Source organism: Hyla sarda, chromosome 4, assembly GCF_029499605.1.
Source record: "Hyla sarda isolate aHylSar1 chromosome 4, aHylSar1.hap1, whole genome shotgun sequence".
NCBI lineage: Eukaryota > Metazoa > Chordata > Amphibia > Anura > Hylidae > Hyla > Hyla sarda.
In genome coordinates, this window is record NC_079192.1 from 180593712 (window position 1) to 180616332 (window position 22621).

The following is a 22621-nucleotide window of genomic DNA, read 5'->3' on the forward strand; positions in this document are numbered from 1 at the left end:
GAAATTTACGTCCACATATGGGGTATTTCCATACTCAGGAAAAATTGTGTTACAAATTTTGGGGGTCTATTTTTCCTTTTACCTCTTGTGAAAATGAAAAGTATGGGGCAACGCCAGCATGTAAGTGTAAAATTTTTTATTTTTTTTACAATGACATTCTGGAGTAGACCCCAACTTTACCTTTTCAATTGCACTTGTCTCCGATACCAAAATTACCCTACGGCAGTGTTTGCCAAACAGGGTGCCTCCAACTGTTGCAAAACTCCCAGTTGCAGCTGGAGGCTCCGTTTTGGAAACACTGGTGTACCAGACGTTTTTCATTTTTATTGGAGGGTGGGTGGGGGATGGCAACTGTGTAGGGGTATATGTAGAGTTTTACCCTTTATTTTGTGTAATGTAGTATTTTTGGTGTAGTATTTTTAGGGTACATTCACACAGGCGGGGGTTTACAGCAAGTTTGCCGCTGGGAGTTTGAGCTCCTGCATCTCAAACTTTCAGCGAGAAATTCACAGTAAACCGCCGCCCGTGTGAATGTGGGGGGGGGGGGCAAACCTCAAGCTGTTGCAAGACTGCAACTCCCAGCATGCTCTTTGGCAGTCCTTGTATGCTGGGACTTGTAGTTATGCAACAGCTAGAGGCATACTACTAACACTCCCAGCATGCATTTTGGCTGCCCATGCATGCTGGGGTTTGTAGTTATGCAACAGCTGGAGGCACACAGAATTTGCTACTTAACTCAGTGTTTTGCAACCAGTGTACCTTCAGCTGTTGCAAAACTACAGCTCCCAGCATGTACAGTCTATCAGTGCATGCTGGGAGTTGTAGTTTGCAACAGCTGGAGGCACACTGGTTGCGAAACACTGAGGTAGGTAACAAACTCTGTGTTTCGCAACCAGTATGCCATCAGCTGTTGCAAAACTACAACTCTCAGCATGCACTTACAGCCGATGGGCATGCTGGGACTTGTAGTTATGCAACAGCTGGAGGCACCCTACTGCAACTCCCAGCATGCCCTTTGGTAGTTTGTGCATGCTGGGGGTTGTAGTTATGCAGTTGATAGAGGAACACTTTCATAGAAAAAATGTGCCTCCAGCTGTTGCATAACTACAACCCCCAGCATGCACAAACTTCCAAAGGGCATACTGGAAGTTGTAGTTGTGCCTTCTGCTGTTGCATAACGACAATTCCCAGCATGCCCTTTTGTGCCTTACCGCCTGCTGCTGAACAAACCGAATCTTGCCTGCCGCTGCTGTTTCTTCTCCAGGGGCCCAAGACCCCTGCCGATGATGGAGATCGGGGGCCCCCACCCCCGGCACCCGCTCTCGCCGTCCGGAGTAGGGGTGGACCGGGTACCATTAGGGATATCCCCACAGCAGGCGTCCTGATTCGTTGGCCGGTAACGGTGCCACCTCATTCCTGCTGCTAAATGGTGATAGGTGCCATGTCGGGCACCTATCACCCTTTTTTTCTGGGTCACCGGGTACCTGATTGACCCAGAATCGCCTCAAATTGTCCCTCAGGGGTTCGCACAGATTGCCTGCTGGACCGAAATTCCGGGGCGTACAGGTACGCCCTGTGTCCTTAAGTACCAGGACGTCGGGCATACCTGTACGCCCTGTGTCCTTAACGGGTTAAAAGGGAAGATATTTCACTTAAAACATACTGAATGTCAGAAACAGTGTGGTTCATGGGGAAGATCATTGCAACGGGACAAAAAAAAAAAAAAAAGATATATGTGTGTATATATACAATCATGGCCGTAAATATTGGCAAAATATACATTTTGTAATTAAAGGGGTCTCAGCTGATGACCATGGTTGGTCATAATTGGTTGTAGTGGAAAGGCAGCATATGTGGGGTGGAAAAGAGGGTGTGTGAGAATGCCCTAATATAATATTTTCAATAAGAACTGTATGTACTCACTTGTCGTGCCATGGCGTGATTGGCATTTGATCACCCAGATTAAAATTTCCTTGTTCCCCATAATGGTCTGTAAAATACACTCCAGCAACAGAAGTTATTTTATTTCCAGGAAAATGAAACAGAGCATTTTCTGGTTTGTGTTCGTATGCCCAGTGCCAGGCTCGAGCTCCAATAAGAAGACCTCCTCCTTCTTTCAAAAAAGATACAATTTCCACTGCCTGACTATCATCATATCCAGTTGTACAAAGGACTCCTACATCTTCTGTTAGACCAGAGACCTTCTTAACCTTGTGTCCAGAGGCAGTGAGTGTCTGTTCCAAATTGGTGAAGCTCGTATCGACACCAATGACTTTTTCAGAGGAAGGTTTCAGCCAGGATACTGCATTATTGATGAAATCCATGAATTGAGGATGATCTAGATATGCTTCATGAGCCATAACCACAATTCGACCTTTTCCATACTTGGAGGCAGCAATAAGGACATGTTTTTCAGGACTTACTACCACTGGGAATGCAGTGTCACCGGTCAGAAGAAGCTTGCATGGCAGGCTGCTCCCAGAAAAATCAAGATTTCTGATGCCCTTAACAAGGGAGTAGTAGTCTTCACTAGAAGCCATATTTGTTGGAAACTGAAAAAAAAAAAAAAAATAAAAAAAATAAAAAAAAAAGTAAAAAAAAGTATGAGTATTTGAGAAAATAACTGTCATATTTACTGAAAGTATATTAAAGTCTTTAAAGGGGTATTCCGGCCATAGACATCTTATCCCTAGGAAAGGGGGATAAGATGTCTGATCATGGGCGCCCCCCCGATTAGACATCTTATCCCCTATCCTTTGGATAGGGGATAAGATGTCTATAGCCGGAATACCCCTTTAATTTTCATGAAGGCTGGGCATAAAAGGAGTAAGTAATGCTGGTCAATATTTTATCACATTTATAAATCTAAGATAGTCTTTTGCAAAATGATCAATCTAAAATGTATAGATCCATTGGTTTTCAATGAGGTATCTATCATGGTCTGTTTGTGTCTGTATTCTATCCGAATAAGACGGTCACATTTTTCAGTCCTATGCATAATGCAGTACAAGCAGCAAGATTCATTCTTTTATATGCTGTTGAATCATCCTATTTAGCACCTGTTAATATAACGTACAATTGACTTTAACCCCTTATGACCCATGGTGTAAATACACGTCATGGGACTGTTAAGGGAGTATGGAGAGGGCTCAGGACTTGATCTCGCTCCATTACCAGCGGCATCAAGATGTTTTCAAGAGCAGAAGGTCACCAAGAAAAATGTAATCTAACCATTTAGATGCTGCTGTGGTTTGGATTCCCTAACAGCAATGAAATCGCAGGCAACAGATCTGTTGTCAATGCACCCTGAGGCCTTTGTTTGGCCTATTTAGCTGCTGGGGCTTTCCTATTGCTCACACAAGCTCATATGTGATTGCTCATAAGTAAAAAAATAACAAAAAATTATCTCATCACCCCTTTTTCCAAATAAAAAAATGGTGAGAAGAAACCTATTTGTCATCACTGTGTGCAGAATTGCCTGAAATTAGAAATATGACACTATTTATCCTGTGCGGTGAATGACAAACAAAAAAGCCAGAATAGTTTATTTCTTGTAACATCACATCCTAGAAATAGGCCAAGTTAGTACTGAGAAAAACTACAGATTGTGGTACAAAAAAAAAATTATCCCCAACACAGCTCTATATAGAGAGAAAAACAATATATCGGTAGTGGTAAGAAGAGGGCAATTTTAAGCATGCTCTTTTAAAAAAAAAAAAAATGTAAACTATTAAATCATATAAAAAATATATATAAATTAGGTATCGTGGTAATTGTACTGACCTAAAGAATAAAGTCAGTTTGAAATATGAATTTTTTTTTTCTAGGTTTGCATCATATTTTATGGAAAAATTAAGGATGTCACTGCAAAGTACAATTCCAGAGGTTTTCAATGGGGTTCTGGTCTGAAGATTGGGCAGGTGATGAAAAGGTCTTGATCAGGTCCTCCTTCATGTACACTTTCACATGACTGTGGCAAAATTCAAGGTTATTCAACTAAAAATTGATTTCTGAAATCTTCATGAGTTAAAGGGGTATTCCAGGCCAAAAATTTTTTTTTTTTTTTTTTTTAATATATCAACTGGCTCCTGAAAGTTAAACAGATTTGTAAATGACTTCTATTAAAAAATATTAATCCTTCCAATAGTTATTAGCTTCTGAAGTTGAGTTGTTGTTTTCTGTCTAATGGGATATTCTCCCATCATGCACAGCTCCCATGACGTGACATCATCGAGCAGTTTGACAGAAAACTTCAGAAGCTAATAACTATTGGAAGGATTAAGATTTTTTAATAGAAGTAATTTACAAATCTGTCTAACTTTCCGGAGTCAGTTGATATATATATAAAAAAAAGGTTTTGCCTGGAATACCCCTTTAAAACATTAGTATTTTGTTGTTGAAAACTGAATATGAATTTGTTTTCTTAGCATTATTTGAGGTCTGAAAAAAATACAGCTTTTTTGTAATTTTGACCAATTGCTATTTTCTACAAATAAATACTCTATTTTGAACTTGGGAGTCGTAGTAGAATAAAATAAAATTGTTCATTTTACTTAAAAGCATACCTATAGATAGTAAAACCAGAAAAACTGATAATTTAGCAGTGGTCTCTTAACCCCTTAAGGACCAAGGACGTACCGGTACGTCCTTGGTCCTGCTCTTCTGATATAACGCGGGGTTACACAGTAACCCCGCGTCATATCACGGCGGGCCCGGCGTCATAGTGAAGCCGGGACCCGCCTCTAATAGCGCGCAGCGTCGATCGCGGCGCCGCCCGCTATTAACTCTTTAGCCGCGCGCTCAGAGCTGAGCCGCGCGGCTAAAAGTGAAAGTGAAAGTTTCCGGCTAGCTCAGTCGGGCTGTTCGGGATAGCCTCGGCTAATCGCGGCATCCCGAACAGCTGACAGGACAGCGGGAGGGCCCCTTCCTGCCTCCTCGCTGTCCGATCGCCGAATGACTGCTCAGTGCCTGAGATCCAGGCATGAGCAGTCATGCGGTAGAATCGTTGATCACTGGTTTCTTATGAGAAACCAGTGATCAACATAGAAGATCAGTGTGTGCAGTGTTATAGGTCCCTATGGGACCTATAACACTGCAAAAAAAAAAAAGTGAAAAAAAAAAAAGTGAAGATCATTTAACTCCTCCCCTATTAAAAGTTTGAATCACCCCCCTTTTCCAATAAAAAAAAAAAAACACTGTAAATAAAAATAAAAAACAAACATATATGGTATCACCGTGTGCAGAAATGTCCGAATTATAAAAATATATCATTAATTAAACCACTCGGTCAATGGCGTGCGCGCCAAAAAATTCCAAAGTCCAAAATAGTGCATTTTTGGTCACTTTTTATATCATTTAAAAATGAATAAAAAGCGATCAATAAGTCCTATCAATGCATATGGTACCGTTAAAAACTTCAGATCACGGCGCAAAACATGAGCCCTCATACCGCCCCATACACGGAAAAATAAAAAAGTTATATGGGTCAGAAGATGACAATTTTAAACGTATTCATTTTCCTGCATGTAGTTATGATTTTTTCCAGAAGTCCGACAAAATCAAACCTATATAAGTAGGGTATCATTTTAATTGTATGGACCTACAGAATACATATCAGGTGTAATTTTTACCGAAAAATGTACTACGTAGAAACGGAAGCCCCCAAAAGTTACAAAACAGCGTTTTTTCTTTCAATTTTGTCGCACAATGATTTTTTTTCCCGCTTCACCGTAGATTTTTGGGCAAAATGAATGATGTCATTACAAAATAGAATTGGTGGCGCAAAAAATAAGCCATCATATGGATTTTTAGGTGCAAATTTGAAAGAGTTATGATTTTTTAAAGGCAAGGAGCAAAAAACGAAAATGCAAAAACCCCGGTCCTTAAGGGGTTAATTTTTTCCAGAACTGAAGGTGTAAAAATAATAAAAGGTTATAGGGGCCAGAATATGTCAATGAACAATATTTTATATATATATATATTTTTTTTTTTTCTATAGTTAAAAAATTATAATTTGGTATGGTTGGAATTGTTTTCCTTAAAAATATTTTATTCTGGCTTCATAATACAATATATGATAAAATAAATGGTGACAGTAAAAAGTAAAACTTGTATCACAACAAATAAACCCTCATACTACTGTCAGTAAAAAGTAAGAAGGAATAAAAATAAAAGTGAAGAGTCAAAATTTATCAGTTGGAAAGGGGTTAAAAAAGGGATTTTAAAAGTCAGTTACAAGACTAAAATAGTAGATTGCATCACTGCATTAGAGGGAGGAATCCTACAAAATGTGCTTGGCCTGTATACCATGTTTTGAAATGTACACCAGCTGGTGTACATTTCAGCTTCAATATAAGCTATCTGTGAAGAAGAAATAGCTTTTGTATGAAACAACAAAAAATATATCCTTTTTGGGTAATCATGGGTTGCGTATGTGTAGGCCTGGTTGGTAGTAGCAGTAGCAAGGGCAATTAACTGGTGCTAGTTTTAGCCAGCAGACAACAGGCTGTGGTGGACGAGAGATTGTTGTAGTAACTAGCAGACAGCAGGCAGTGGTGGACTGGTGAAACTTGTAATAGCCAGTGGACAGCAGGTAATGGTGGACTGGTGGGAGTTGTAGTAGCCAGCGGACAGCAGGCAGTGGTGGACTGGTGAAACTTGTAATAGCCAGTGGACAGCAGGTAATGGTGGACTGGAGGGATTTGTAGTATCCAGCAAATAGCAGGCAGTGTTGGACTGGTGGGAGTTGTAGTAGTCTAAGTTGTACTATGTAATCAGTGACATCTAGCACAGGAGTTTAAAATTGTTCACTGATCCATGCCGGATTAATTTTAACTAACAAGAGTAATTCCATGTTGCTGCTAGACAGTTTTGTTCACTTAGGCCTGACACTGCAGCCTAGTGTGCTAAATAGAACATCCATGGCAAACTGGCAAAGTTCTGGCCAATAGTCTAATCCGGTGACACCATGGGAACTGGGCTCATGGTGCCTTTCAGAGAAAGGCACAGCTCAGGAATGCATCAACCTGGTTGTTTAAGTGAATACAGGATGTAAAAATGTTATCTTGTATTCCAACGTGAAGATGTTGCTGCTCCTGTCTCTTGCAGCAGTAGTTCTGGCAGAGGGAGGTGAGCGTGGACTCTGCAGGGAGTGCAGAGTGGACCCCCGTTCGGCAGGAGTTTGTTGCTGACAAGCCATGGCAAACTGGCTGCGTAGCTTCTCCCTATAAAAATCCAATGTATCCTTCTCAGAAGGGGGAAAAATTCCCCTATTCTGGCTTTATACCAAGGGTCTAAGAATAGGTCTTTCCTTCAAGCTTGCAATATGCTTGTGACTGTGCAAGCAAGAAAGCATACTGCTTGCCATCCTTGCTAGCTTTTCCGATCCCACAGCTGACCGGAGTCAAACGGTGACTCCGGTCGGCTCATTTTTGACCCGTATCCAGTTTTGTGACCGGACCTAAAACTGTAGTATACTACGGTCTTAGGTCTGGTCACAAAACTGATACGGGTCAAAAATGAGCCGACCGGAGTCACCGTTTGACTTCGGTCGGCTCATTAAAGTGAATGGAGTTCAGCGCTGATCCGGCTGGGGAACAGGAGAGCCCGGTTTCCCCCTCCCCCAGCCGAATCCGGCACCCATAGTGTAAAATCGAGATGTGAATGCAGCCATACAATGCAGAAAGTATAAGCCAGCTTCTTGGTGAAGTTAAAAAGGAACTTTATTGCTTCATCCAACAAGTGATAAATAACACAAGACAGTTAATGCCAAGACTAATATTGCCAAAACTAAGGGTCCTGTAGACTTGAAGCGCATTGGCCATGTTCACATGGAAGAATTTTTGTTGCAGCAGAGTCCTATTGATTTCAATGGGATTCTGTTGTGCCTCGTTCTGTTGCGGCAGAATTTCCGAGCTGGAAGTTATTTTAAGTTATTTTTTAAATACAAGCAATGTTTCCAGAAAAACAGGTTACATTAGTGTCACTAGCTCACTTAACCTCTTAAGGACTCAGGGTTTTTCCGTTTTTTTGCACTTTCGTTTTTTCCTCCTTACCTTTTAAAAACCCTTTCAATTTTCCACCTAAAAATCCATATTATGGCTTATTTTTTGCGTCGCCAATTCTACTTTGCAGTGTTATTAGTCATTTTACCCAAAAATGCACGGCGAAACGGAAAAAAAAAAATCATTGTGCGACAAAATCGAAGAAAAAAAATGCCATTTTGTAACTTTTGGGGGCTTCCGTTTCTACGCAGTGCATATTTCGGTAAAAAATACACCTTATTATTCTGTAGGTCCATACGGTTAAAATGATACCCTACTTATATAGGTTTGATTTTGTCGCACTTTTGGAAAAAATCATAACTTCATGCAGGAAAATTTATACATTTAAAAAGGTCATCTTCTGACCCCTATAACTTTTTTATTTTTCCACGTACAGGGCGGTATGAGGACTAATTTTTTGCGCCGTGATCTGAAGTGTTTATCGGTATGAATTTTGTTTTGATCAGACTTTTTGATCACTTTTTATTCATTTTTTAATGGTATAAAAAGTGACCAAAAATGCACTTTTTTTGACTTTGGAATTTTTTTGCGCGTACGCCATTGACAGTACGGTTTAATTAATGATATATTTTTATAGTTCGGACATTTACGCACGCAGCGATACCACATACGTTTATTTTTTTTTTTTACACTGTGTTATTTTTTTAACTTTTTTTTTTTGCAGTGTTATAGGTCCCATAGGGACCTATAACACTGCACACACTGATCACAGGCATGTATTAACACGCCTGTGATCAGTGTTATCGGCGCTTGACTGCTCCTGCCTGGATCTCAGGCACGGAGCAGTCATTCGCTGATCGGACACCGAGGAGGCAGGTAAGGGCCCTCCAGGTGTCCTGTCAGCTGTTCGGGACGCCGCGATTTAACCGCGGCGGTCCCGAACAGCCCGACTGAGCAGCCGGGTCACTTTCACTTTAGAAGCGGCGGTCAGCTTTGACCGCCGCTTCTAAAGGGTTAATACCGCACATCGCCGCGATCGGCGATGTGTGGTATTAGCCACGGGTCCCGGCCGTTGATGAGTGCCGGGACCGACGCGATATGTTGCGGGATCGCGGCGCGATCCTGCTTCATATCGCGGGAGCCGGCGCAGGGCGTAAATATACGTCCTGCGTCGTTAAGGGGTTAAAGGAGTATTCCAGGAATTTGTTTTATTTGACTGTGCTATAGGTACAGGGGCTGAAAAGTTAGTGTAGATCATAATATAGTGTGTGTACCTGTTTTTGATGGCTGTTCTCAATTCTTATGTGATCTCTGCCACAATGTTTATTTTTAGCAGCATACAAAATGAGTGTCATCTCAGGTTTTCCAAGGTTGCAGTGCGGCCCAAGACATTGTATCACCAGTCAGGTGTTGAAAGGGAGCCTGTCTACTTCAATGGGTTGAGTGATCACTGGGTGGAAAGAAGATCATTCTCCACAGGGCTGCAGGGAATTGTAGCTCTGGTGTGCTGCAAAGGGTGGGACGACTGATGTGTGTGAGGGAGAAAAGTGTACTCACACTTACAAGCCTAGGACTTATAGTTGGAGGTAGGGAACTCCAACAGGAAATAGCCATTTCCCAAAAACAGACAAGACAAACACAGATCCTTCCCAAGCATGTCCATTATTGTCTAGCAGGTAAGTACTAAAGTCACCTTATGGTGGATAACCCCTTTAAAGGGTAAGTGTCATTAGAAAATGAAATCCAGTTTGTATGTTAAAGGAGTACTCCGGTGAAGAACTTTTTTTTTTTTTTAAATCAACTGGTGCCAGAAAGTGAAACAGATTTGTAAATTTCTTCTATTAAAAAATATTAATCCTTCCTGTACTTATTAGCTGCTGAATACTACAGCGGAAATTCTTTTCCTTTTGAAACACAGAGCTGTCTGCTGACATCATGAGCACAGTGCTCTCTGCTGACATCTCTGTCCATTTTAGGAACTGTCCAGAGTAAAAGGAAATCCCCGTAGCAAACATATGCTGTTCTGGACAGTTCCTAAAATGGACAGAGATGTCAGCAGAGAGCACTGTGCTCATGATGTCAGCAGACAGCTCTGTGTTTCAAAAAGAAAAGAGTTTCCGCTGTAGTATTCAGCAGCTAAGAAGTACAGGCAGGGCCGGTTTTAGACTAAGTGTGGCCCTGGGCAAAAATAAAAAATGGGGGCCCCCAGATTGCGTGACCAAAGATCACTATGTTGCGCCCTCTGAAATGTGCTGCATCTCGGCTAATGCAAGTAAATGAGACTGTGCTGCAAACCACAAATGGCTGTGACTACAACATGAGAAACATAATTCCATCCAGGATGAATTTGTGGCTGTGGTAATTTGGAGGGTCACCACGTGACCCCATATATATAGATCAGCTCAGCTCCCCTCTTTGCAAGAGCGAAGCGCACGGACAGCTGTGGAGCAACAGCAACCTGTAAGGACACGTAGAGAAATCCAGCACAAAACGGCATCATAAAATGTATGGTCACAGGAAACCACAGGGTCACAGAAAGCCATACATTTTATAATGCTGTTTTAAGGGTTTAATAAACCCCCCCCAAAGAGCAAGAACTGATTTGTGCTGGATTTCTCTATGTGTGACCACATTTACTTACATTAGCTGAGATTCAACACAGTCTCCCCCCCCACACACACACACACACACACATTAGTTTGGCAGTATAGTTCCCCCACATTAGCTTGGCAGTATATTCCCCACATTAGGTTGGCAGTATAGCTCCCCCACCTTAGGTTGGCAGTATATTCCCCCACAGACATACAGCCTACAACCATATACAGTGTATGTCTGGAGGCTGTATGTCTCTTCAGTGCTCCGACCACTGCTCCTCCTGGCTTATAGGCCATAGCAGTAGGTCCCGGGACCGGAGGAGCAGTGGTCGGAACACTGAAGATGACGTGCTGCTGGCAACTTACCATGCTGGCCAGCGGGCTTCCTCCTGCTTGATGCTCCGCGCCTCCGTTCCTATGGGCACAAGCACGGGATGTCCCAGCGTGCGTTCTCCCGGTGGCCCCTGCGTTTTTTAAAGTTAATGCAGGGCCACAGAGAGTTAATTGGTCATAGGGATGTCCTTAATAGTGATGGGGTAAATTTATCTCGGGGGGGGGGGGGGGGGGGGGGGCGCAATTGCTCCGTTGCACCCCCCCCCCTCCTGATCTGCCACTGATACTTGCACTATCAATACTGCCAGGGCCATCTTTAAATTTGATTGGACCCTGGGCAAGCTATTTTTTTTTTTTTGCACCCCCCCCCCCCCCCCCCCCCCCCCCCCCCCCCCCCCACCACTATTTTTGCAACCCTAGGCAAAAGCTAATTTTGTCACCCCTTCACTCCCACCTTACTATGGGGTGACACACTGTTACAAGCCCCTTCACATGTAATAAGCATACTAGTGGGGTGACACACTGTAACAAACCTTCTCATGTAATTGCCCTACTACTGTGGTGACACACAGTAACAAACCTTCTCATGTAATTGCCCTACTACTGGGGTGACACACTGCAACAAACCTCCTCCTCATGTAATCTCCTTACTACTGGGGAGACACACTGTAACAAACCTCCTCCCTACTGTGGTGACACACTGTAACAACCTCCTCCTCATGTAATCTCCTTACTAGTGGGGTGACACACTGTAACAAACCTCATACACACATCATAGATATACATCTAACACACATACACAGATCACAACATACACAAAAATCTATCATGCGCACACACATTATATATATTTTACACACACACACACAAACACACAAACACATCATACAAATCTACACATACACACATACAATACACAATAGCCTCTCCTTACCCCCAGGAGATGATTGCTGGAGATCGGGTTGGCAGAGACTGCCTTACTTCTGCGCCAGGGTCATGACAGCAGGGGCTCCCAGCAGCCTCTGGCCTCCTCAGCCCTGCAGGGGGGGGGGGGGGGGGGGGGGGGGGGGAAGTGCTGGCAGTGATCGCTCGGGACCCTGAGCAGTGGAGCCGCGAGCAGGATGTGAGGGGTCCGAACTTGGTGACGTCTGATAAGTGGAGCGCAAGCAGCGCTCCTCCAGAATGGTAAGGACAGGGGAGGAGTTAGTGCCTTAGGCCCGAATACTGCATTTTACACAGATTTGCGGTAAAAAAAACGCAGCGATTTTACTGCGATTTTGGATGGGGGGCCTAGGCAATTGCCCAGGATGCCCCGCCTTAACGCCGGCCCTGAGTACAGGAAGGATTAAGATTTTTTAATAGAAGTAATTTACAAATCTGTTTAACTTTCTGGCACCAGTTGATTTAAAAAAAAAAAAAAAGTTTTTCACTGGAGTACACATATTTAAGAATTTACGGTGACTTATTTTTCATTTTGTATTTAAACTCTCTATATTATAAAATAATTCTAAAATCTTGCAATGAAAAGGAAAATTGTTCAGTAAGCAGAAAAACAGAGCTGCACCATACCTGTCCTCAGGTTGTGTGGTGGTGTTACATATTGCCTCCATTCCCTGCAATGGAACTGAGCTGCAATAACACACCCAACCTGCATATAAACAAGGTGCAGTTTTGTGAAGAATGTTTTATTAACCTCTTCAGGACACAGGGCATATGGATACGCCCTGCATTCCGAGTCCTTAAGGACCAAGGGCGTATCCATACGCCCGTGGGAAATCCGGTCCCCACCGCTAGCCGGTTGGGCACCGGAGCAGGATGCCTGCTGAAGACGTTCAGCAGGCATCGCGGCATATCACCCAGGGGGGTCATTATGTCCCCCCCATGTCGGCGATGGCCGCAGATCGCTGGACAATTCAGCCCAGCGATCTGCGGTGATTCCGGGTCAATCGGGTCTCCAGTGCCACCTCACCCCTGCTGGCTATGGCTGTTCGGGGCCGTCAGCCTGTAATTCCGGGTCACCGGAGACCCGATTTACCCGGAATCGCCACAGATCGCTGGGCTGAATCAGGGCACCTGCTGCGGGTGTTACTCCCGCAACCCGCTCCGCCCCTCTTCCGGAGGACGTGAGCGGGAAGTTGACCCCGGCAGCTGGGGACCCCGATCCCCGGCGTCCCTGTTGGGATCAGGGCCCCAGGAGCGGCGGCGACGACGGACTGACCTGTGTGCGGCGGCGTGGAGCAGCAGTTGGAGGTGAGTGACAGCCTCCTGCTGTTGCTTAGCAACAGCTCCCAGCATGCAAAAAGGGCATGCTGGGAGCTGTAGTTATGCAACAGCAGGAGGCAGACCACCACAACTCCCAGCATTCCCTTATGGGCATGCTGGGACTTGTAGTTTTGCAACAGCTGGAGGCACATTCTTTCTATGGAAAAGTGTACCTTCAGCTGTTGTATAACTACAACCCCCAGCTTGCACAAACAGCTAAAGTGCATGCTGGGAGTTGTAGTGATGCATCTGCTGGTTGCATAACTACAACTCCCAGCATGCCCGTTGGCTGTCGGTGACTGCTGAGAGTTGTAGTTTTGAAACAGCTGAAGGCACACTGGTTGTGAAACTCAGTTTTTTTTTTACCTAACTCAGTGTTTCACGACCGGTGTGCCTCCAGCTGTTGCAAACTACAACTCCCAGCATGCACCGTAATGCTGGGAGTTGTCGGTTTGCAACAGCTGGAGGCACACTGGTTGTGAAACACTGAGTTAGGTCACAAACTCAGTGATACATAACCAGTGTGCCTACAGTCTGTCAGCGCATGCTGGGAGTTGTAGTTTTGCAATAGCTAAGTGTTCCCCCCCAATGTGAACGTACAGGGTACACTCACATGGGCGGAGGTTTACAGTAAGTATCCGGCTGCAAGTTTGAGCTGCAGCAAATTTTCTGCCGCAGCTCAAACTGCCAGCGAGAAACTACTGTGAACCCCCGCCCGTGCGACTGTACCCTAAAAACACTACACTATCACAAAATAAAATAAAGTAACAAACACTACATATACTCATACCCCTACACAGCCCCCCTCCCCTCCCCAAGAAAAATGAAAAACGTCTGGTACACCACTGTTTCCAAAACGGAGCCTTCAGCTGTTGCAAAACAACTACCCCCAGTATTACCAGACAGCCACTGACTGTCCAGGCATGCTGGGAGTTTTAGAACAGCTGGGGGCACCCTGTTTGGCAATCACTGGCGTAGAATACCCCTATGTCCACCCCTATGCAAGTCCCTAATTTAGGCCTCAAATGCGCCTGGTGCTCTCACTTTGGAGCCCTGTCTTATTTCAAGGCAACAGTTTAGGGTCACATATGGGGTATCGCCGTACTCAGGAGAAATTGTGTTACAAATTTTGGGGGCTATTTTCTGCTTTTACCCTTTTTAAAAATGTAAAAAAAAAATTTTTATACATATGCAAAAGTCGTGAAACACCTGTGGGGTATAAAAGGTTCACTTAACCCCTTGTTACGTTCCGAGGGGTCTAGTTTCCAAAATATAATGCCATGTGGGTTTTTTTTTTTTTTTGCTGTCCTGGCACCATAGGGGCTTCCTAAATGCGGCATGCCCTCAGAGCAAAATTTGCTTTCAAAAAGCCAAATGTGACTCGTTCTCTTCTGAGACCTGTAGTGCGCCAGCAGAGCACTTTTCACCCCCCATATGGGGCGTTTTCTGAATCGGGAGAAATTGTTATTCAAATTTTGGGGGGTATTTTCTGCTATTACCCTTTTTAAAAATGTAAAATTTTTGGAAGACAAGCATTTCAGGTAAAAATTTTTTTTTTTTACATTTGCAAAAGTCATGAAACACCTGTGGGGTAGTAAGGCTCACTTTATCCCATGTTACATTCCCCGAGGGGTCTAGTTTCCAAAATGGTATGCCATGTGTTTTTTTTTTTTTTTTTTTTTTTTTTGCTGTTTTGACACCCTAGGGGCTTCCTAAAGGTGACATGCCCCCCAAAAACCATTTCCGAAAAATGTTCTCTCCAAAATCCCCTTGTCGCTCCTTTGCTTCTGAGCATAGACATATGAGGTATGTCCTTACTCGAGAGAAATTGGGCTACAAATGCAAGTAAAAATGTTCTTTTACCACTTGCAAAAATTGGGTCTACAAGAACATGCGAGTGTAAAAAATGAAGATTTTGAGTTTTCTCCTTCACTTTGCTGCTATTCCTGCAAAACACCTAAAGGGTTAAAACACTGACAATGTCATTTTGAATACTTTGGGGTGCAGTTTTTATAATGGGGTATTTCTAATATGAAGACCCTTCAAATCCACTTCAAAACTGAACTGGTCCCTGAAAAATAGCGAGTTTGAAAATGTTGTGAAAAATTGGAAAATTGCTGCTGAACTTTGAAGCCCTCTGGTGTCTTCCAAAAGTAAAAACTAATACATTTTATTATGCAAAACATAAAGTAGACATATTGCATATGTGAAGAAAAAAAAAATATTTGTAATATACATTTACCTTACAAGCAGAAAGCTTCAAAGTTAGAAAAATGCAAAATTTTCAAATTTTTCATCAAATTTTGGGATTTTTCACCAAGAAAGGATGCAAGTTACCAAAAATTTTTTACTACTATGTTAAAGTAGAATATGTCACGAAAAAACTCTCTCGGAATCAGAATGATAACTAAAAGCATTCCAGAGTTATTAATGTTTAAAGTGACAGTGGTCAGATGTGCAAAAAACGCTCTGGTCCTTAAGGCCTAAATGGGCTTGGTCCTTAAGGGGTTAATGTTGGTTAACCCCTATAAGCTTTCAGGCATATCCTCCTTATCATCACAGACAGGATACAGGGAAAAGGTGACTCCAGTGTTTAGATAAGAAACCATTTACAATAGCTAAAGCTAAGAGGTCTGCTTCCTTTCCTTGTGGAATAACCTCTCCACAGGTCACAGAGCATGCCTACATAATGCTCCCTTTCATGTCGCTAAGGTCTGGGCCAGACAATTGTGCTGTTAAAAAAACAGGTCAGGTAAGTTTACTGCCCCCATAATGTTGAACAAAAATGAAAAAAATTACAATAAGATAGTAGGAACTGGAAAAAAATAAAGAAAAAAAAAAAAAAAAAAACACCACACACAACATGTTTCAGTATCTGGCTCTAATCGATCATCGGTGGCATCAGCCGAGATCAGCGGTGCAGGTAGGGAGGCGACAGCGGGGAGCATCAAGGAAGGTGGCAGTAAAGTGATCCTAGTGGTTGCCAAACTGCAACTCCCAGCATGTCCAGACAGCCAAAGGCTGTCTGGGCATGCTGGGAGTTGTAGTTTTTCAACATCTGGAGGGTCACAGTTTGGAGACCACTGTTACAGTGGTGCCCAAATGGTAGCCCTCCAGATGTTGCCAAACTACAACTCTCAGCATGCCTAGACTGCCCACCGATCAGTTCCACCACACCTTCGCACGGACACGCCGGCCCAAAAGAAGGATGCAAGTAACGCCGAAAATTTACCACCAAAATAAAGTAGAATATGTCACGAAAAAAACTCTTAGAATCAGAATATTCGGTAAAAGCGTTTTAGAGTTATTAGTGCCTAAAGCAACAGTGGTCAGAATTGCTAAAAGGGCTGCGTCCTTAAAAAATAATTTATCAGTGCCTTTTTTAAAACATGTGACATGTATGTCTACGGTTATATTGTGTTAAATCCATTTGGACAAAAAAAAAAAAAAAATGTCAATCAGATCTGTATATTGATATTAGTCTGACTGATGGTGCTTGTACACGTAAGCACACTAAGATTTACTTTCCTTATTTGTGCTCTAGGCAATTCCTGTTTGCTAGGATATATGGTATATGACTGGAAGCTTACATTCCAAACACTTGGTTCAAAAATACAGAAAAGAAAAAACTGGTTCTGTGTCACATGATTCTTAAAATGTGAAATCACGTGAAGTCTTAAGTCTTATAGGAAGAATTAACACCCAAAGGACAACATCATCATCTTATATGCTCCTCACCCTGTAAAATATACATTTAAAAGTAAAAAAAAGTTCTTCAAACCTTTTGTAAACCTAAAATCAGCTTTGCGAAATGCAGATACAAAATACTCTAATTTTTAAGAGTGCTTACTAGAAAGAAACCTAAAAAGCTAAAATGTGTTCTGCATAGGTTTATTTTGTGTCTATAGTATAAAAGCTTATAAACAGATGGAAATATAGCTTTAAAGCATACCTGTTAATTCTCATTGACTTTATTGAGCTCCTCAGAACGCACTCCACTGTGCACAGCTATTTCTAATTCTCTCTATTTAAGGAAGCGGGACCAGAATTAGGCTGTTTGCCAGTACCACTCCCAGGACTTCCTTTCCTTTCCCAAGTTCATTGGACTGAACAGGCTAGCACTGTGCTGGGGGATGATTTAAAATACACTACTATGGATGGCATGTGGAGAGAGAAAGGGTTACAGATGCACATTGCAAGGTGCTTTGTGAGCCAAAAGGAAAGAAATACCAGATCAAAGAAGGGGTTACATTGCTACTGAGAAGCAAAAGGGAGGGGAATGGAGAGAACACACTGCAGCACTATGGGCATACAGCAGTAGGTACACCGCTATATACACAAGGGAAAGCTAGCCTTAGCTTCATTGGTGGTCAGAGGTTAAATGAAGATCAGAAGCAGTGTGGATCATCGTCATCAGGCACACAGCCTTTCAGCCACACAGCCCAGGTTGTTCTCTCAAATTCTCTCCTGCACATTGCAGTAGATAAGCCCCAACTCCACTTCCTATATCCCATCATGCTGTGTCTGATACCAGAAATGGATTATACCTAACAGGCCAGACGCGGCTCTAGACTATGTGAGGCCTTCGGCGAAACTCAATCATGAGTGAATTTAAGAGAATGGCGGTGCATAGTGTATTCATCGGCACTCACCGGTGGCACACACAGGATTTTCTCACGGGTTTGGGTTTAAAAACATAAAATATTATATATCCACACCAGGATGACATATTACTCCTGCTGTTATTACATAAAACCACTATACAGAGAGACCAATGACATCACTATTCAAAGGACAAATAATTGCACCGCAACATGACCACTACCATTACCATCATAGAGTGACGGGATAATACTACCATACAGGAGCTCACAGCTGGAGGAAAAATCCTCCCACTATCAGCTTGTGTCCCGCTACTGTCAGTGAGGACAAGCTGGGAGTTGTAGTTTTGCTAATGCTAGGGGAGATGTGAGCAGACAGCATACTGATGGAGAGGGCGGAGACCTGCACAGTGAGGCCACGCCCCTCCCTTTGAGAGGAATTCAGACTAGTGAGCTAAATTAAAAGTGTAATAAAAAAAAAAATAAATAAAGATGCTAGACACATACAAATTAGATGTACATGGTCAGGATTAGGTACTGAGTGATATTTAACCCCTTAAGGACTCAGGGTTTTTCCGTTTTTTGCACTTTCGTTTTTTCCTCCTTACCTTTTAAAAATCATAACCCTTTAAATTTTCCACCGAAAAATCCAGATTATGGCTTATTTTTTGCGTCGCCAATTCTACTTTGCAGTGACATTAGTCATTTTACCCAAAAATGCACGGAGAAACAGAAAAAAAAAAAATAAATTGTGCGACAAAATGGAAGAAAAAAAATGCCATTTTGTAACTTTTTGGGGCTTCCGTTTCTACGCAGTGCATATTTCGGTAAAAATGACACCTTATCTTTATTCTGTAGGTCCATACGGTTAAAATGATACCCTACTTATATAGGTTTGATTTTGTCGCACTTCTGGAAAAAATCATAACTACATGCAGCAAAATTTATACGTTTTAAAATGTCCTCTTCTGACCCCTATAACTTTTTTATTTTTCCAAGTACAGGGCGGTACGAGGACTCATTTTTTGCGCCGTGATCTGAAGTTTTTATCGGTATGATTTTTGCGCAAATTTTTTTGCGCGTACGCCATTGACCGTACGGTTTAATTAATTATATATTTTTATAGTTCGGACATTTACGCACGTGGCGATACCACATATGTTTATTTATTTATTTTTTTTACATGGTTTTATTTTTTTTATGGGAAAAGGGGGGTGATTCAAACTTTTATTAGGGAAGGGGTTAAATGACCTTTATTAACACTTTTTACATTTTTTTTGCAGTGTTATAGGTCCCATAGGGACCTATAACACTGCACACACTGATCTTTTACACAGATCACAGGCGTGTATTAACACGCCTGTGATCAGTGTTATCGGCGCTTGACTGCTCCTGCCTGGATCTCAGGCACGGAGCAGTCATTTGCCGATCGGACACCGAGGAGGCAGGTAAGGGCCCTACCGGTGTCCTGCCAGCTGTTCGGGACGCCGCGATTTCACCGCGGCGGTCCCGAACAGCCCGACTGAGCAGCCGGGTCACTTTCGCTTTAGCCGCTTCTAAAGGGTTAATACCGCACATTGCCGCGATCGGCGATGTGTGGTATTAGCCGCGGGTCCCGACCGTTGATGAGCGCCGGGACCGACGCGATATGATGCGGGATCGCGGCACGATCCCGCTTCATATCGCGGGAGCCGGCGCAGGATGTAAATATACGTCCTGCGTCGTTAAGGGGTTAAAACATGTTTTTTTTGTTGCTTCTGACGGGTACGCTTTAAGCATTAATAACTCTGGGATGCTTTTACTTTTCATTCTGATTCCAAGATTTCCATCAATACTTGCATCATTTCCTGGTAAAAATTCAAAAATTTGAGTTCAGCAGTCATTTTCCAATTTTTCACAACATTTTCAAAATCAGTTTTAGAAATAGATAAAAAAAAAAAAATTGGAGAGCGGACAGGATCGATGATGTTGTTTCTTTCTATTTCTACTTGTGTTATTCGGAGTGACGTGTTACCGACCGGAATGGATTGAAGCAGATGAGGACCGGCACGAGATATTGGAAAAAAATTTCTTTCAAGGCCTTTCAAGTGTGTGAGTGGTTTGAAAAAAAAAAAAAAAAAAAAAAAAAAAACAACTCACCAAGTATAAGGGCTTTTCTTTATGTCACAAACTAAAAAGTGCTCATTTTTTTTAAAGAATTCCGGGACCACTCCCAAAAAAGTTTTTTTCTATGTACTTTTCAATATAGGCAAAGTCAGTTTAGAAATTTTCAAAATCAGTTTTGAAGTGGATTTGAGGGGCCTTCATATTAGATATGCCTCATAAATGACCCCATTATAAAAACTGCACCCCTCACAGTATTCAAAATGACATATAGAAAGTGTGTTAACCCTTTAGGTGTTTCACAGGAATAGCAGCAATGTGAAGGAGAAAATTCAAAATCTTCATTTTTTACACAAGCATGTTCTTGTAGACTCAGTTTTTGAATTTTTATAAGGGTTAAAAAGGAGAGAAATCCCCCTAAAACTTGTAACCCAATTTCTCTAAAGTTAGGAAATATTTCATATGTGTATGTCAAGTGCTCTGTGGGTCCACAAGAGGGCTCAGAAGGGTAGGAGCGACAATGGGATTTTGGAGAGTGAGTTTTTCTGCAAAAAATAAAAAACCCACATGGCATACTATTTTGGAAACGACACCCCTCAAGGAACCTAACAAAGGGCACAGTGAGCCTTAACACCCCACAGGTGTTTGATTACTTTTCGGTACAGTTGGATGTGTAAAGAAAAAAAAAAAAAAAAAAAGTCACTAAAATGCAGTTTTTCCCCCCAAATTTTTACAAGGGGGTAATAGGAGAACCCCCCCCCCAAATTTGTAACCCCAATTCTTCTGAGTATGGAAATACCCCATGTGTGGATGTCAAGAGTACTGCGGGCGCACTACAATGCTCAGAAAAGAAGGAGTCACATTTGGCTTTTGGAAAACAAGTTTTGCTGAAATGTTTTTTGAGGGGCATGTCGCATTTAGGAAGCTCCTATGGGGCCTGAACAGCAAAAAAAAGCCCCACATGGTACACTATTTGGGAAAAAACACCCCTCAAGGAACGTAACAAGGGGTACAGTGACCCTTAACACACCACAGGTGTTTGAGAAATTTCCGGTACATTTGCACGTGAAATACATTTTTTTTATTTTTTTCTCACTAAAATGCTGGCGTTACCCCAATTTTTTTTATTTTCACAAGGGGTAATAGGAGAAAAGCCTCCCAAAACACCCCATATGTGGATGTAAAGTGCTCTGCAGGCATACCACAATGTTCGGAAGAGAAGGAGTGCCATTGGGCTTTTGGAGAGAGAATTTGTTTGGAATGGAAGTCGGGGGCCATGTGCATTTGCAAAACCCCCGTGCTACCAGAACAATGCCCCCCCCCCCACATGTGACCCCATTTTGGAAACTATACCCCTCATGTAATAAGGGGTGCAGTGAGCATTTACACCCCACTGATGTTTGACAGATCTTTGGAACAGTGGGCTGTGCAAATTAAAAATTCCATTTTTCATTTTCATGGACCACTGTTCAAAAAATCTGTCAGACACCTGTGGGGTGTAAATGCTCACTGCACCCCTTATTAAATTCTGTGAGGCTTGTAGATTCCAAATGGGGGCACATGTGGGGGGGGGGGGGTGTCCACTTTTCTGGCACCATGGGGGCTTTGTAAACACACATGGCCTTCAATTCCAGACACATTCTCTCTCAAAAAGCCCAATGGCGCTCCTTCTCTTCTGAGCATTGTAGTTCACCCGCAGAGCACTGCCGCCGGTTCCGCCGCGATCGCCGGTCCCTTGGCCTCCTTGTGGACTCCGGTACCTGCCGCCATCTTCCCCCCCCCCCCTCACTGTGCCCAACAACCAATGGCAGGGGATAGGAGGAGGTGGCACCCCACGTCTCTGACATCTCCGATCATTCCTATTTTCTGGGCTATCGGGTCATCAGAGACACGATCAGCCTGGAATCGCCGCAAATTGCCGGTCTGAATTGATCAGCGATTTGCGGGGTTTGCCAACATGGGGGGGGGGGGGGGAGGGGGAATCTCAGCAGGCATCCTGTTCCAGTCCCAGCCCGGTGAGCGGTGGGGACTGGAAATACCCAGGGCATACAGGTACGCCCTGAGTCCTTAAGGGGTGAATGGACAGATTTATTGATGGGGTCCATAACAAGTGGGACAAAGCCTAATTGAGAATGTTAGCAGTCCAAAACCCCACCATGTCATTTTCTGCTTTTAAAAGACTAGCTATTCAAGTAATTGAGTCGGGGACTGAGTCTAAAGGATGTTTGTACTCCCCTTGTACCTGCTCAGGAACCCTCAGGGACGACAGTCAGTCCTAAACTGCCCTGTTCAACTGTCCTGACCCCAATCCAAGCAACAATGTCAATCACTACTGCTTCAGACTTACAGAGTATTAAACAAGACCTTGCACAATTGACTAAGGCTATCAGGGAGCTCGCCACAAGGCCTGCTACACTCTCCCATGAGCAATCCATGGCTAGAGGAACCCCCTCTGCTCCTGCCCCATGTAATCCCAGTTACTGTGCCCCTTCACCCGCTAGGTATTCTGGGAGTAATAGACCCTTCTGTACTCATTGTAACAAGTTGGGACAGAGACAATGCACTGCATTGGGATGCTCGTGTATTGTGTGAGCCTGATGATGTTGACTTCAGAGAAGTGGCAGGTAACAGGCAACCAGTCCCCAGACATGGATACTGGGAGCCAACTATTCAGTTGGGAAAGCATGTACTTACCGGGCAGGGAGCGATTGTAACTAATGTGTCA

The 22621-nt window shown here is 43.1% G+C and overlaps 1 protein-coding gene and 1 long non-coding RNA gene across 6 annotated transcripts in view; one reads left to right on the forward strand and one right to left on the reverse strand.

Annotated features, from left to right (window-relative positions):
- LOC130368778 (uncharacterized) overlaps positions 1-2170 on the forward strand; it is a 47504-nt gene extending 45334 nt beyond the window's left edge. The window contains exon 3 of the long non-coding RNA XR_008892566.1: positions 2033-2170. This is a non-coding gene — a long non-coding RNA (uncharacterized LOC130368778). The remainder of the gene's footprint in view (positions 1-2032) is intronic.
- LOC130368774 (TRPM8 channel-associated factor homolog) overlaps positions 1-22621 on the reverse strand; it is a 78217-nt gene that overhangs the window by 38833 nt on the left and 16763 nt on the right. For 3 of the 5 annotated variants that reach the window (XM_056572976.1, XM_056572975.1, XM_056572978.1), the window contains exon 2: positions 1924-2552. In XM_056572976.1, the coding sequence (XP_056428951.1) occupies positions 1924-2540 (617 nt within the window). In that variant the 5' untranslated portion in view covers positions 2541-2552. Of the gene's footprint in view, positions 1-1923; positions 2553-10963; positions 10984-13148; positions 13171-22621 lie in introns of those variants that run through there. The other 2 variants (XM_056572977.1, XM_056572974.1) reach the window with 2 other exon arrangements.